This window comes from Colletotrichum spaethianum (assembly GCF_022836535.1).
Source record: "Colletotrichum spaethianum MAFF 239500 DNA, contig35, whole genome shotgun sequence".
Classification (NCBI taxonomy): Eukaryota; Fungi; Ascomycota; class Sordariomycetes; order Glomerellales; family Glomerellaceae; genus Colletotrichum; species Colletotrichum spaethianum.
In genome coordinates, this window is record NW_026054805.1 from 267,382 (window position 1) to 280,043 (window position 12,662).

At 48.7% G+C, this 12,662-nt stretch overlaps 4 protein-coding genes across 4 annotated transcripts; 3 read left to right on the forward strand and 1 right to left on the reverse strand.

The window, feature by feature from the left end:
• Positions 1-121: 121 nt before the first annotated feature.
• On the reverse strand, positions 122-796 carry ColSpa_10420 (uncharacterized protein; the record flags this gene model as incomplete). The annotated part of the gene is made up of 2 exons (XM_049276632.1): positions 122-518; positions 585-796. The coding sequence occupies 2 exons, from the start codon at positions 794-796 to the stop codon at positions 122-124; spliced, it is 609 nt and encodes a 202-aa protein (XP_049132589.1).
• A 5,314-nt stretch (positions 797-6,110) lies between these two features.
• ColSpa_10421 (uncharacterized protein) lies at positions 6,111-7,063 on the forward strand (the record flags this gene model as incomplete). The annotated part of the gene is made up of 3 exons (XM_049276633.1): positions 6,111-6,734; positions 6,761-6,865; positions 6,896-7,063. The coding sequence occupies 3 exons, from the start codon at positions 6,111-6,113 to the stop codon at positions 7,061-7,063; spliced, it is 897 nt and encodes a 298-aa protein (XP_049132590.1).
• Positions 7,064-7,076: 13 nt separating this feature from the next.
• On the forward strand, positions 7,077-8,807 carry ColSpa_10422 (chitin deacetylase ARB_04768; the record flags this gene model as incomplete). Its single annotated transcript, XM_049276634.1, has 1 exon — positions 7,077-8,807. The coding sequence occupies one exon, from the start codon at positions 7,077-7,079 to the stop codon at positions 8,805-8,807; it is 1,731 nt and encodes a 576-aa protein (XP_049132591.1).
• Positions 8,808-9,523: 716 nt separating this feature from the next.
• Positions 9,524-10,519, forward strand: ColSpa_10423 (catalase-related peroxidase; the record flags this gene model as incomplete). Its single annotated transcript, XM_049276635.1, has 2 exons — positions 9,524-9,620; positions 9,684-10,519. The coding sequence occupies 2 exons, from the start codon at positions 9,524-9,526 to the stop codon at positions 10,517-10,519; spliced, it is 933 nt and encodes a 310-aa protein (XP_049132592.1).
• Positions 10,520-12,662: the final 2,143 nt, after the last annotated feature.

The window sequence follows — 12,662 nt, forward strand, 5'->3', positions numbered from 1 at the left end:
CTATAGTCGCCTTGCGTGCCATGCTCAATTCCAAACGCCAGGGCAAGCATAATCCGCCAAGCAACAAGCCAATCATTCAAGTATCATCTCATACAAGCACTTAGGCGAATTGTTGGCGGGATCAGACCAGTTGGAAACCATCATCCTCGGAGACGCGAGTGCCATCCTGACGCAGGTTCTGACGCGCCTTGCGGCCCTTGAGGATCTGGCCGTTCTCATTGAGTATCTCGTACTCCTTCTCCACCATGCGCTCCGTTTCACGTCCCGTCGTCTTGACGAAGACGTCAAGCGTCAGCGGCCGGTTGGGACTTTCGATCCTATCAAAGCTGTACTTCCAATCCTCCGAGGCGGCAAGGTTTTTCCATCCGTCTTGAGAGGGTGCCATCTCCATGACTGATCGACTGAGCGGGTCCTTGATCTGTTCTCTAGCTCGTGCTGCCGAGTGCAAGCGGCCTTGTGGAAGCTCCCAGTGTGATCGGAACTTGGTTACGTTGTGCTGTGTCTTCCTGTAGTGGGAGCTGCATCTCGTGGGTCAGAACAAGTCATGCGAATGCGCGACATGGGTACTAGTATAACAAACGTACGTTTCACTGTTCTTTCCCCTGGGACGCGTCTTGGCTCGCTGCTGCTCGGTTCCACCGACAGCCTCCAGGGTGGTCCAGTCAAGACGACAGCCTGCCAGAGGACGGGCACCGTTTGACCACTTGGACTGCGAATCCTTGGTCCTTTTATATTCTTGGTGTGCGCTTCGGAGGTCCCGCTCGAACTGGGCCTGAGACTCAATCGCGGCGGCCATTACGTCGGCTGCTTGTAGACAAGACAGGTAAGTTGGGGTGGTCTTAGGATTCAAAATGGCGGCGCCGCTTCCGGGTGCGTCGCTGCGAGTAAAGCACGATATTTGATGTCTACAGCCTAGGAAGCTGTGTGATGTTCGAACTCGGCGTCGATTGATGGTGTCTGAGTCGCTGCGATGCCTGTCACGTGTAGAGTTTGTAGAAGGGGTGCGGCAAGTTGTTTCGTTGGAGGCGGAGGTTGAAAGGCGGATGAAAGTTGGATAGATATAGAGTAATAGATGGAAGGAAGCCTGCTGAGTTATGCCCGCTTCGATGCCCGTGTCTGGAAGGCGGGGGCTAAGACGAGGCCAAAAGGTAAGGCGATGTGAGAGTTGATAGGTGAGGTGAGGTAATCACTGTCGGGACGGAAGTGGCCGGGTGAGTCACCGGACAAGTCAAAGGGCTGGGTTACCGAGGATGACGGCAACAACGGACGGGGTTAAGAAGGGATCCTGGATATTGCTCCAAGAGGCGCAGGTATAGAAATGGACAAGACCCGAGTATAGAGCCAGAGACGAAGTGAGCAAGTTACTAGAGGGTGCGATGGTAGAGGTTTCGTTCTCGTGTTGTTGGGTAAACAGGTTGATGAGAGGGGAGCAGAGAGTCAGGCCCAAGGACAAGGGCGCGGGGCTGTGGATGTGATGTTATTATACCTCAAGGTGGTTGAACCGTTTATAAACTAGACTGGACGGGACGGGAACTCTACGGAGAAACCTGGAAACAAGGTCGGAAAGGCAGACGGGCAGCCCATGTGCCAACTTTGGAGACAGCTGAGCTCGACTCCAGATGAGACGGGACGAAAGGAAGTGACGACGTTGGCTGCTTCCTTATCTCTGCGTCTGTGTCGTCAACCCCGAGGGGGATGGAGGTGTGATCCAAATCTACTACAGCGTGTAGCAAGTCCGCCTGGGGGGGGGGGGGTGCGGAGCGTATCGTCTCGGGCGCGTCGTCTCGGCTCAATGCAGGCGGGTGATAAGGGGCCCGATAGGTGCTGATACGAATGATGATAAAGCTCGGGGCGTGGCAAAGGCAAAGGGGGAGGGGTGGCTGCGTCATCAGGTCCCTTGGCAATGGACAAAACAGCAAGTGCAGGTTGGGTGCCGCAGATGTTCTGCTTCAATTCCTCATGCTATGGGTAGCATCATCCAGGCTGCTCCAATCAGCGATGGCTCATGAGGGGCGTGAACGCCAGGATTCCAACCATCCAGTTACTATGTATGCCGATGTCATCCGCGATCCGGCGGGCCCAGCTGCGCGCAGCTGCCACACAGCCTGAGCCCCTTTCGGAATGAGGCGCAGCTGAGCACGGAGCACCGGCACAGAGGTACCATCCCTCACCATCAGCCCCCATGATGGACCTGAGGTACTTGAGGTACTTGGGGTCAGCAGTAGCCAATCGTGTCGCTGCTGTTGATTGATGTCATGCATGTGCCGCGCATCTCTTTGATGTACACTATTACGGTCCGCAGCACTCAAGTTGGGAAGGCTTCCTCTCCAGGCTTCCTCCCTGGCCTACGCGGGCGCGTGTGCTTGCTGATGACGATGCTAGCATCCAAATCCATGCACTCCTCTGCTCTGGGCCATTGTTAGGCTGTCAGCTGGCCGCTCCTGAGCCATGCCTACCTTACTTCAAATGTACCTGACGGTCCTGACTTGCCTCACACACAGCCTATGGGATGTCACCTTATTGTTGGTGCACTGCCAGCTCAGCCTGAGAAGGTGGTCGCATTGGGGTCATATGGCCTCACCCACACCCTTCCATCTCCGTTCGTTTCTCTCCCAGACTAGTATTTGCTCCCATTACCTCTCTCTCCCACCTCTCGCCTCGCCCATTCGTTTCGTAGTGACAGGAAAATGCGTTGAGATTTTCCAGTCAAACTTTGAGGAGATGGTCTTTCTTCGCCCAACCACCCATATTAACAATTTCCTGTCCGGCCGCGGCCGCCGTTGCTTGAACGGGTTAGACTCGTCGGTCGTCATTCGTGACGTTCGAGTGCGACAACTGTCTTTGGTTTAATGAGGAGGACGGGGGGATCTGAGGCCCGAAAGGGTCGACTCAAGGTCGAAGTCGACATGGCGCTCATTTCGATCCAACCATACACTGGCTGACCAGCCCATACCCAGCCAACATAGACCAAAGCCCCGAGGACGACGTATCCGGCGGCTCCCGTTGCTCCTCCCCTTCAGCTCCTGAGGGTCTTGAGTGTTTGGAATCCACCGACTTGCCCTTAGGTTTCATTGTTCCATCAGCGCTGGCGGCTGCCGTTTCCGGAAGGTCGAAACGAAACCCAGCTTCTTACCCGCAATTGAACAATAAGTCTGGATGGCTGCACGTGCAATGAAAGGACCGGTAACGTGGTGGCATGCATGACTATGGTGTAACGGCATACTGGGAGATTGACAGCTCGTCATGTCCTGACGTATCCAGTTGCCCTGTTGTTTTTGTAGCTGTCTCCGGCGAGTTCATTTACGTAGGCCGGTCAAGCTCGAAACCTCAACTGCAAAAGTTCACCTACTGGCCGTCGTTGTCGTATATTGAAAGCGTGATAGACGAAGGCCAAGGTAGCTCGGTTCACGCTCGTCACTGCAGCAGCGTGGGGACGTCATGGTAATAGGTAGATAACACAGCGTGAAGCCATTACCCGGTCCGAGCTCGGAGCTAAGGCAACCATCTATCGCGGATCCTGTGCAGTACCACTGTACCGCACCACGCCGCTCGGGCCGGACAATGGCTCTACCAATCGCAATGCCCGGGGGCTTGCATGGCCATCCATACCACGACTTTATCCGTAGGCTTGTGCACTCTGCACGCCCGCCGCTCCCGGGCCCGTCCCTCGAAACATCGACACCTACAAGTTCCTCGCACTGATCTCGTTTGGCTCGACAACCAACTCTCGGGTCTCTGACATTGTGGCATCTTGAAAGCCCCTCGGCCCCTGATTTAATCTCCCAGTCACAGCAAAGTCAGACGCTCGTCAGTATCGTCTTTCCGCTTAGGGAGAGAGCCATGTAGTACCGACCGTGTTGAACGACATGGCCAATCGATAGCCGGAAATGGGGAGGGAGGAAAGACGTGAGCAGTCAGCAACGTCTTCGTCGTCATTACCGGCATCGTCACTTTCGTCTTAAACTAGCTGTGCTGGGCTTGAAGTCTTGACTGGCTCTCTTTAGCCACCGCCGTTCGGTATTCGACTGCTTGAATAGGTCTTCCCATCACTGATTTCTTCATTGGCTGATACTCCCACTGCCCGGATCTTTCGTGTCGAGCTTGACCATTCAGATCATCATGTTTCGACTCGATATATCACGCCCAGATTGGATTTGACCCTAAGCGCATGATGGAGGCAGAAAAATGCGAGAACGCCCATAGTGACCGCCCGGGTCAATGCAAAGCACTGCGATATTTCTTGCTTCGAGCTAACGCAGCCCACAGAAGCCATTGCTGGGGTCGCTGGGAGACCGCCGATCGCAACCCATTAGGTCTTTCAATGCGTGCAGCTTCAGGTAGGCGAGTTGGTTTGCTACCCTTGATGCTTGGAACCCCGCCAAGTTGTCTATCGTGATCCTACCCGCAGAACAAACTCTGATTGCAGGGACTGACTGTAGTGTCAGACCGCAGGCCAGTCGTGTACGCCAAGGCGAGCCGCTGAGTGATCACTGTGGGTTTCCTGGCTCAGGCGTTGCTGGGTCCTTCGTTGGCCTAGGCGATGAACCGAGGCTGGAGAGACACAGGCTCTTGAGTTTCCATTCGCAAGTCGGTCCCAGATGCGCCAAGATTGAGAATGCGCCGAGAGGAGGAGTGCAGTACGAGGTTCAAAGAAACGAGCAGTACTGCCAAGGGCCCGCCAGCGCCAAGATCGTGGCATTTGCAGCTTCCGTCAGTTGCATCGAGTATCGTTGTTGGTCAAGGCTAGCCGGCCCGAGTCCTCATCTGGCAACACTGGCAAAATGTTAGCGACATTTGTTCCTTCATGTTTATTTTTGTGAACGCCTCCCACATTGGTCTGGCGAACTAACTCCAAGACATGGTGCCGAGCCTGCTCCAACAGTCAACCCATGATTTCAATCTCGTCTTTTGAATATTTCTTGGCTCTCGCTCTCCCCTCTTTCCCCTTGGTAGAAAGACGAAGGATGTCGAGGAATGATGGAGAAGATCGGATACGTTGGTCAACATCTCTTCCCCGTTGACTAGTTGTCGATGGGTGTGTCAACCAAGTGGATTGCATCGTGTCATGTGTTAGCGAACGTGTAGCCATTTCATCCACTCCCACTTATTGGCGACCAGGGCTGCATCAATTCATTGAATCGTTGACACCATCAGCCGATGACTTAATTAAGCCTTCATGCTTCAGAATAGTGCTACTGGCAGACCGTTTCAGAGGATTGTGTCTAGGTGGCGACCAGAAGCTTTGTCAGGTTTCGTTTTGTCTCGTTTTGTCCCGCACTGGCTCATAATCTCGAGGCTTTGTCGACCTTGCCCGTTACTTTCACGTTTTCCCCTCTATTCCAGAACCGGTTTTTTTTTTGTATCAGTCAGACTCTTCAACGACTGGACTCGACAAAGAACAAAAACCTCCTCCGAGAACCCCACCCACCTGTCTGTCTCTCTCTCAAACAGATCATCACCAACCCTTTGTACGAGTTTCATCTAATACAATGCAATTATGGTTACCATCAGAGGCGCCACACCCAAGTATTGGGCCCTGGAAGCCCCAACGCCTCGTTTCAACGATGCTCTTTCTCGGTACCCGCCTTCACTTGGCAGGGCGGTCATCTCCACGATCCTTTTCACCTGAGGGAACGACAGCCCATGCCTAGCTCGCGAGCTGCCTCTAGTATCTTCTTGGCCTGTCGAGTGGCAGATCGGGCCACCATGCTTTGTCCTTCATCCCATGGCCCTAGGGCTCCCCGTCCGGCCATGGGCCCACCCAACACGGTCCAGCGTCCGAGAGTCAGCGAACAACGGCTTAACCTGTTGATGGTTTTGCCATCAGGCGAGAAAGTGGCTTCGTAGAGTTGCAATGTCGCCCACGCTCTTGACTTTCACGAGTTTACGCGGTACGGGCCCTCGGCGCCACCAGTTAGGTAGGGCCGGGGTAGGGGTCCCCGGTGCCTCCTCGAATATATATCTCTTGTATCTCGTTCCCTACCCTCTTGAATGAAGACTTGCTTTCATCCTCATCTCATCATTGCCATCTGGCGCGCAGTCTTTCGTTTTCTTCTCACCTTGAGGAGGCCATTCTTTCTAAACTTATAACCTGGCAACACACCGCCATCATGGCTTTAACCAACACTTTGCTTGGCCTTCTTGGCCTTACAGGAGCTACATACGCAGCATGTTCTAATCTCTTGATTGACGACTTTTCGAGACAAACCCCCTCCGGTCTGAACAGCTTGAGTTCATGGACTAGTGACGACAACTCCATGTCGAGCATCGTCCTCGCCAACGGAGTACTTTCCTTCACTCCCAAGCCGGACAGTTCTTCGTACTTTTACGAGACTCTTGATTGTTATCGAGCAGCCACTCAAGGTTACAAGGCATTGTCTTTAACTGTAAAAGGACCCAAGGATGCCTCCTTCATGGTAGAGATCCAGACCAAGCAGGCTTGTACGGATAAGGAGTACAAAAGCCAATGGGTTGTTATCTCTGGCCTGACGGGTTCGACGCAGACTGTCAGCATCGCCCTGTCTTCGTTTCCCGACGCCAATTTGGACGGCATCACTGGCTTTGTTTGGTCCACCTACTCCCAGTTCTCCGGCTACCAGTTCAGCAACATCCAACTCACTTGCAATGAGGGCACCACCTCATCCCCACTACCAATCTCATCAACCGCATCCATAAAAAGCTCTCTTTCGGCTTCTCAGCCTGTTCCAGCCTCGGCGTCTTCAACGTCCTCGACAGTGCGTGCTGCCGGCACGCCATCAAGTGCGAGCTCATCCTCCACTACATTGGCAAGGTCGCCGAGTATCTCATCTACCTTGACGTCTCGCAGTACCTCTGCCAGCTCAATGAACAGAGTGTCCAGCGCGCTGTCAAGTTCTGTCTCTAGCACGTCTACTAGTTCTTCCCAATCATCCTCCCGAACATTCAGTACGTCTTCATCGGCCTCGCGCAGCAGCTCCTCCTCTTCAAGTTCAACCACGTCTTTGACCTCAAGAGGCAGCACCACTTCAAGCTCGTCAAGCACCACCGCCTCTTCCAGGACATCGTCCCTCCCCAACAGCAGTAGTCGCTCATTGACTATGTCCGGCTCGGCCACTGCTCAATCATCACCAGCTTCATCGAGTTGCAGTAACCTCCTCATTGATGATTGGGAGTCTCAGTCGCGGTTGACCTTCCTCTTTTACAACGCCATGCTCCAGCCAAGTAGCGATGATGGTTCGATGAGCAAGATTGAGGTTAGCAGTAATAGGGTCAAACTGACTCCCAGTAGCAAGGACTCTTACTTCTACAGTAAGACTGCGTGCACAAACGTCCAGGCTAAGGGGTACGGCGGCATTTCCTTCCGCATCAAGGCCAACAAAGGAACAACATTTGGAGTTCAGTTGGCGTCAGCAACAACGTGCAGCGGCGAGGATACGAGCTTCAGCCTACATACTACCAGCGAGCTTGGCTGGACGTTCGACGGCACCGAAAAGCTGTATAACCTACCCTTCTCCAAGTTTACGACGATTGACCTGTCCAAGGTGTCCTCCATCTTATTCACCACGCTTTCCGGACCTGTACAGTTCGGTCCTATGGCCTTTTATTGCGGCAACACACCATCCGAGTACGTCATCAAGACGCTGCCGTCAAGCGCTGTCCCCGTATCGACTGTTGCCGCGCCCAAGGGCACAGCGGCAGCCAAGCTTATCGATGACTTTTCAGCCAAGGACCAGAATTCTCTCGGACAATGGCATGGCGGCGACAACGAAGCTGCAGTCACATGGGTTAAGGGCAAGGTGACCATTAAGGCGCCAGATGCCGACTTCAGCTACTACAGTCAGTTCGAGAACAGCTGTGCCGACATGACCAGCTATGATGGTTCCTACTTGCACATTGCATACTCGGGGAGCAACAAATTCACCATCGCCATGCAACAACACAACTCACAGTGTAACGACGCCATCGCACCTTTCCCCGAGACTTGGGACTCGCTCGAGGCGGCCCGTTATGCTACCGGCAACAACATCTACATTCCCATGTCACACTTCAACATTGTGCGCACACGTGCGGTCGGCCTGGCCTTCAAAGGATTCTACACGAACGAGGCTGTTACCCTGACCAAGATTGAGATCGTCTCATCTGTGCCGAGTGGTGTCTACATCCCGAGTAAGTTGCCTTCTGGCAATCTCGTCTTCGCTTGCAAGCGTCCCAACTCGATTGCGTTTGCCATCGACGACGGCGACCCAACCTACGCTCAGGAGGTCATGGAGGTCATCAGATCTGAGAACATCAAGGTCACCTTCTTCACTGTTGGCGCGCCTCTTAGAGACCCTAGCACGAATTTGAGCAACATCTACCAGGACATGATGACACAGGGCCATCAGATGGCTCTCCACAGCTATACTCATCCCAGGATGGAGGGTCTTCCCAACAATGAAGCAATTGCTTGGGAGTATAAGCAGGACATTGACGCCGTGTCAGACATGTTTAGTGGTCTCAAAACCAAGTACTTCCGGCCGCCTTTTGGCAACGAGGGCGCCCGTATGCGTCAGCAGCTTGTTTCTACCACAGGCAACAGCGACGCCTATATAGTCAATTGGAACATTGACGTCGAAGACTGGCTTTGGGCTACTTCCTCCACACCCGAGAAGCAGTTGGAGGCTTTCCAGCGCGACCTGGACAAGGGGGGTAGCCTTGTCGTTATGCACTACTTGTATCCCAGCACAGTCAAGTACCTGAGACAGTTCATTCAGATGGCCAAAAAGACAAACAAGCAACTCATGCGGGTTGATCAGTGTATGGAGGATCCCGAGGCGCCTCCATTGTAGATACGAAAGGTTGATGCTATTGAGACGGCATCGACTCAAATGATGAACGAAGTTGGTGGCGTTTGCATTTTAAGGGCACCTCTAGTTTAGTTTAGACAAACTATAATCTGATGGCCATATTCTTTACTAGTTCGTCTTCCTTGCTGCTTTTGGACCGATTGGGAAAGCTCCAATGTCAGAATAGGCAAGGTACTACTGTTACACGTAACAAGTGGCTGGGTGCTGACAAAGGGCCGCGCATATGTCGGGTCATTGAGCAACACCTGGAGGCTGGTCTCTGGCTGCGCGGTGGCCATCATTAACCACGGATCAACCCAACAAACGATGACAAGCACTGCTTGCTTTTGAAGTAAGGCGCAGTCAGACGGAGGCTTCCCGTCCACTGACCGTCATTGGCGTTTACACGCACCATGCGGGCTTACGGTAAGATTACTTTTACCGTCATCGGATTGGACGAAGTACCTATCATCATATCGTCCCGAGGCCAGGATTGTTGATGTCCTTAGTAAGAACCATGTGTCTCTGCTGGACCATGCAGGCTGGCAATTAGGTGCTTGTGCCATCATAACTAGTGGTTCCCTCGTAAGGAGGATCCATGTAGCGTAGCGTATATAAAACAGACAGGAGATCGATAATTCAGATCTTGGCCTTGTAAGTTCGCCAGAATAGTAAACCTCCTGGTTCGTCTGGTGCTTTACAAAAAATCATCGCCTACCATGCCTCTGCCGACTGACAACAAAGTTGTTGAGACCTCCCAAGGTCTTGTCGACGTGCTACACAACATCTTCGGACCACATCCGGGATTCAGACCAGGTAAATAGGGATCTGTACATCTTATGGGAACTAAAAGTACAAGCCAATGGTTAATATTCTCAGCACATGCGAAGGGTGTCCTGCTCAGAGGTGTATTTAGGCCCACGGACACAGCTGCTCGACTTTCACGGGCTCAACATTTTACAAACCCCGAGACGCCGGCCATCGCTCGCTTCTCCAGCTCTACGGGTATACCCAATCTCCCAGACACCGATCCCAACGGCAACCCACGTGGCCTAGCCGTGCGCTTTCAACTCGCAGACTCTCCTCTTCGTGTCCACACCGATATTGTTGCGCACTCGACGCCGTTCTTCCCTGCTCCGAATGGCGAGGAGGCGCTTGCCTTCTTCCAAAGCGTCGCCAATGGTGACGTGGCTGACTACGTTGCTTCTCACCCAGCAGCGCTTGCCTTTGTGCAGGCGCCGAAACCTTTCCCGGCTAGTTTTGGACGGGAGACATACTACAGCGTCAACGCTTTCAAGCTGATTGCTGCGGACGGTACTGGGACTTTTGTCCGCTATCGCTGGGTGCCAGTACGCGGTGAGATGTACCTGGAGGGCGGCGAGGTTAGGAGCAAATCTCCACGCTTCCTCTTCGACGGCGTCTCGGAAGTTTTACGCCATGGTCCCATCGAATTCAAGCTCCTAGTGCAGGTGGCCGAGGATGGTGATGTGACTGACGACAACACTGTCCACTGGCCTGAGGAGAGACAAGTTCTTGAACTGGGACAGCTGTCTCTAACGGAGCTTGTGGACAATGATGCTGCAGAGCAGAAGAACATTATATTCGATCCTGTTCCAAGAGTAGACGGTGTAGAGCCATCGGCAGACCCACTGCTAGAGGTGCGAGCAGGTGTTTATCTTATTAGCGGCCGTGAGCGACGACAAGCCTCTACGTAGTCTTTGAATATAAGTTACAGGTCTTCATATAACGTATATGTATAGCAAGCGAATCAACATAGTGAGCAGATCACTTTTCTTTACCTTTCTACTTTTTATATAAGTTAATTAAGCTCTAACGTACATGCATAGTGAGTCGCCTACTTCTTCTTTCTTCTACACCTTTCCTTTTCCTATTAACTTTACTTTATATATAACTATAAGTTTTACTTTAAATAAAAGTTGTATTCTTTTTATAATTACAGCTATTTAAAAAGACCTAAAGTTTTTATATAAAAGGTTATTTTTATTTATATGTCTTAAAAATAATAATTTAAAATTAATACATTAAATAACTATTATAATAAGAAATATAATTAAAACTAATAAAAATAACTAAACAATTTTATTTTTCTTAAATAAGTTATTAACTTAATTAATTAAATATTTTTAACTTAATAATATATAAGATATAACGTAACTACACGTATAGCGAGTAGCGTATTATAGTAAGCGGCGTGTTTACTTATTATACCTTAAAAAGTACTTTTTTTTAACTATTTTTAAAAAGTTAAAATCTTATTTGAAATATTATTTAAAATTAATAAAACTTAGTATTTAGCTATTAATAAGAGTTATATACTAGTAAAAAATGTATTAGAAATTATTATTATTTTATTACTTTTATTCTTATATAATTTTCTTACCTAAGGCTAAAAGTAAAAGTATAAGGGTTAAGGTAAAGTAGTAGTTTTTAGGATATTTTTAAGTAATATATAACTCTTATTAATAGCTAAATATAAGGTTCTATTAGGTTTAAATAAGATTTTAATTTTTTAAAAATAGTTAAAGAAGTACTTTTTAAGGTATAATATGTAACAGCACAACTCCCTTAGCCAGATGGTTGTACGTCACAAGGGCATATAAGCAGTGTTGACAGCAGGGCTTGCACGCGTGCAAGCACTGACGGATCTTTTGGGTCAATTGGTTAGGCCGTAGAGTCAAAGGGTCCTTGCGACCGACGTCACTGTCAGCGTCTGTTACATAATAAGTAAGTGTATTACTTACTATAATACGCTACTTACTATATATATGTGTTAACGTATATATAGTTATAGTTAGTAAGTAGCTTATTATAGTAAGTAGACTTGTTATACTTTTGTTATAGTAGTGCTATCTAGAGACTTAGACGCTGTAGCGGACCTTGTAGTAGACCCTGTGGCTAGAAGTAGGACTAAGGCTACGTCACATGATCTACAGGATTAGCGTACTGGAAAGGGGCAGGGTTTCGCGTTTTTGTTTTTCCTTTTATTAGCCTACAGACACAATCACAGGCCTGATCAGACGTGACTAAGCAGGACCCTTCTAAGTACAAAAGGGGACTCTAGTCAAATACTATCACAAAAGCAAGGCATCAGCATCTAATCACTAAGTAAATAGATAAGCTTAATATCTTTAAATAAGTACTTAGGTAGATATAGACAAATTTATTACTTTAATATAAAAATAAGACGTATAATAAGTAACTATTACTTTATTTCCTTAGGCCTAACTAGACCTTTAAGGTCTAAGAGAATATCCTTCTCCTCTAAAGATCACAATATATATATATATACTACTTAGTAATAAAAGCAAATTTAAATAAACTATAAGATATAAAGGATATACTTTTCTAGTTTACTTATAGCCTTAATTAGGCTAAAGAGAACCTAAAAAGAGTAATATCTTATAGTCTAGGCGTTAAGGTAGTTACTTAAGGTAATTAGTTACTCTAGGTATACTTATAATAATACTAGGACCTTAGTATTTAGTGTGGTTTATATGTTAATTGCTTACTTGCTAGCTTCTTTTATCCCATGTAGTTTTAATAATACCTTATAATAAAATTAAACTACTAATTTTTTTATTATTTTATTTTAATTATATAATAAATCTAATATTAATACTTTAAAAATAGCTTTAATTAATAAAATATATTATTAAAAAGATATAAAAAAATAATATTTTTAACTTAATTAGACTTAGTCCTAGATATAGAAGTAAGCTTAACTTTAAGAAACTATAATAAATAAGACCTAAGAAAAGTAGGATGTTTTAAAAAAGTAAAGAAATAAATAACTAGCTATAATAATATAATATAGCTAAATAAACTTTTTATATAAGT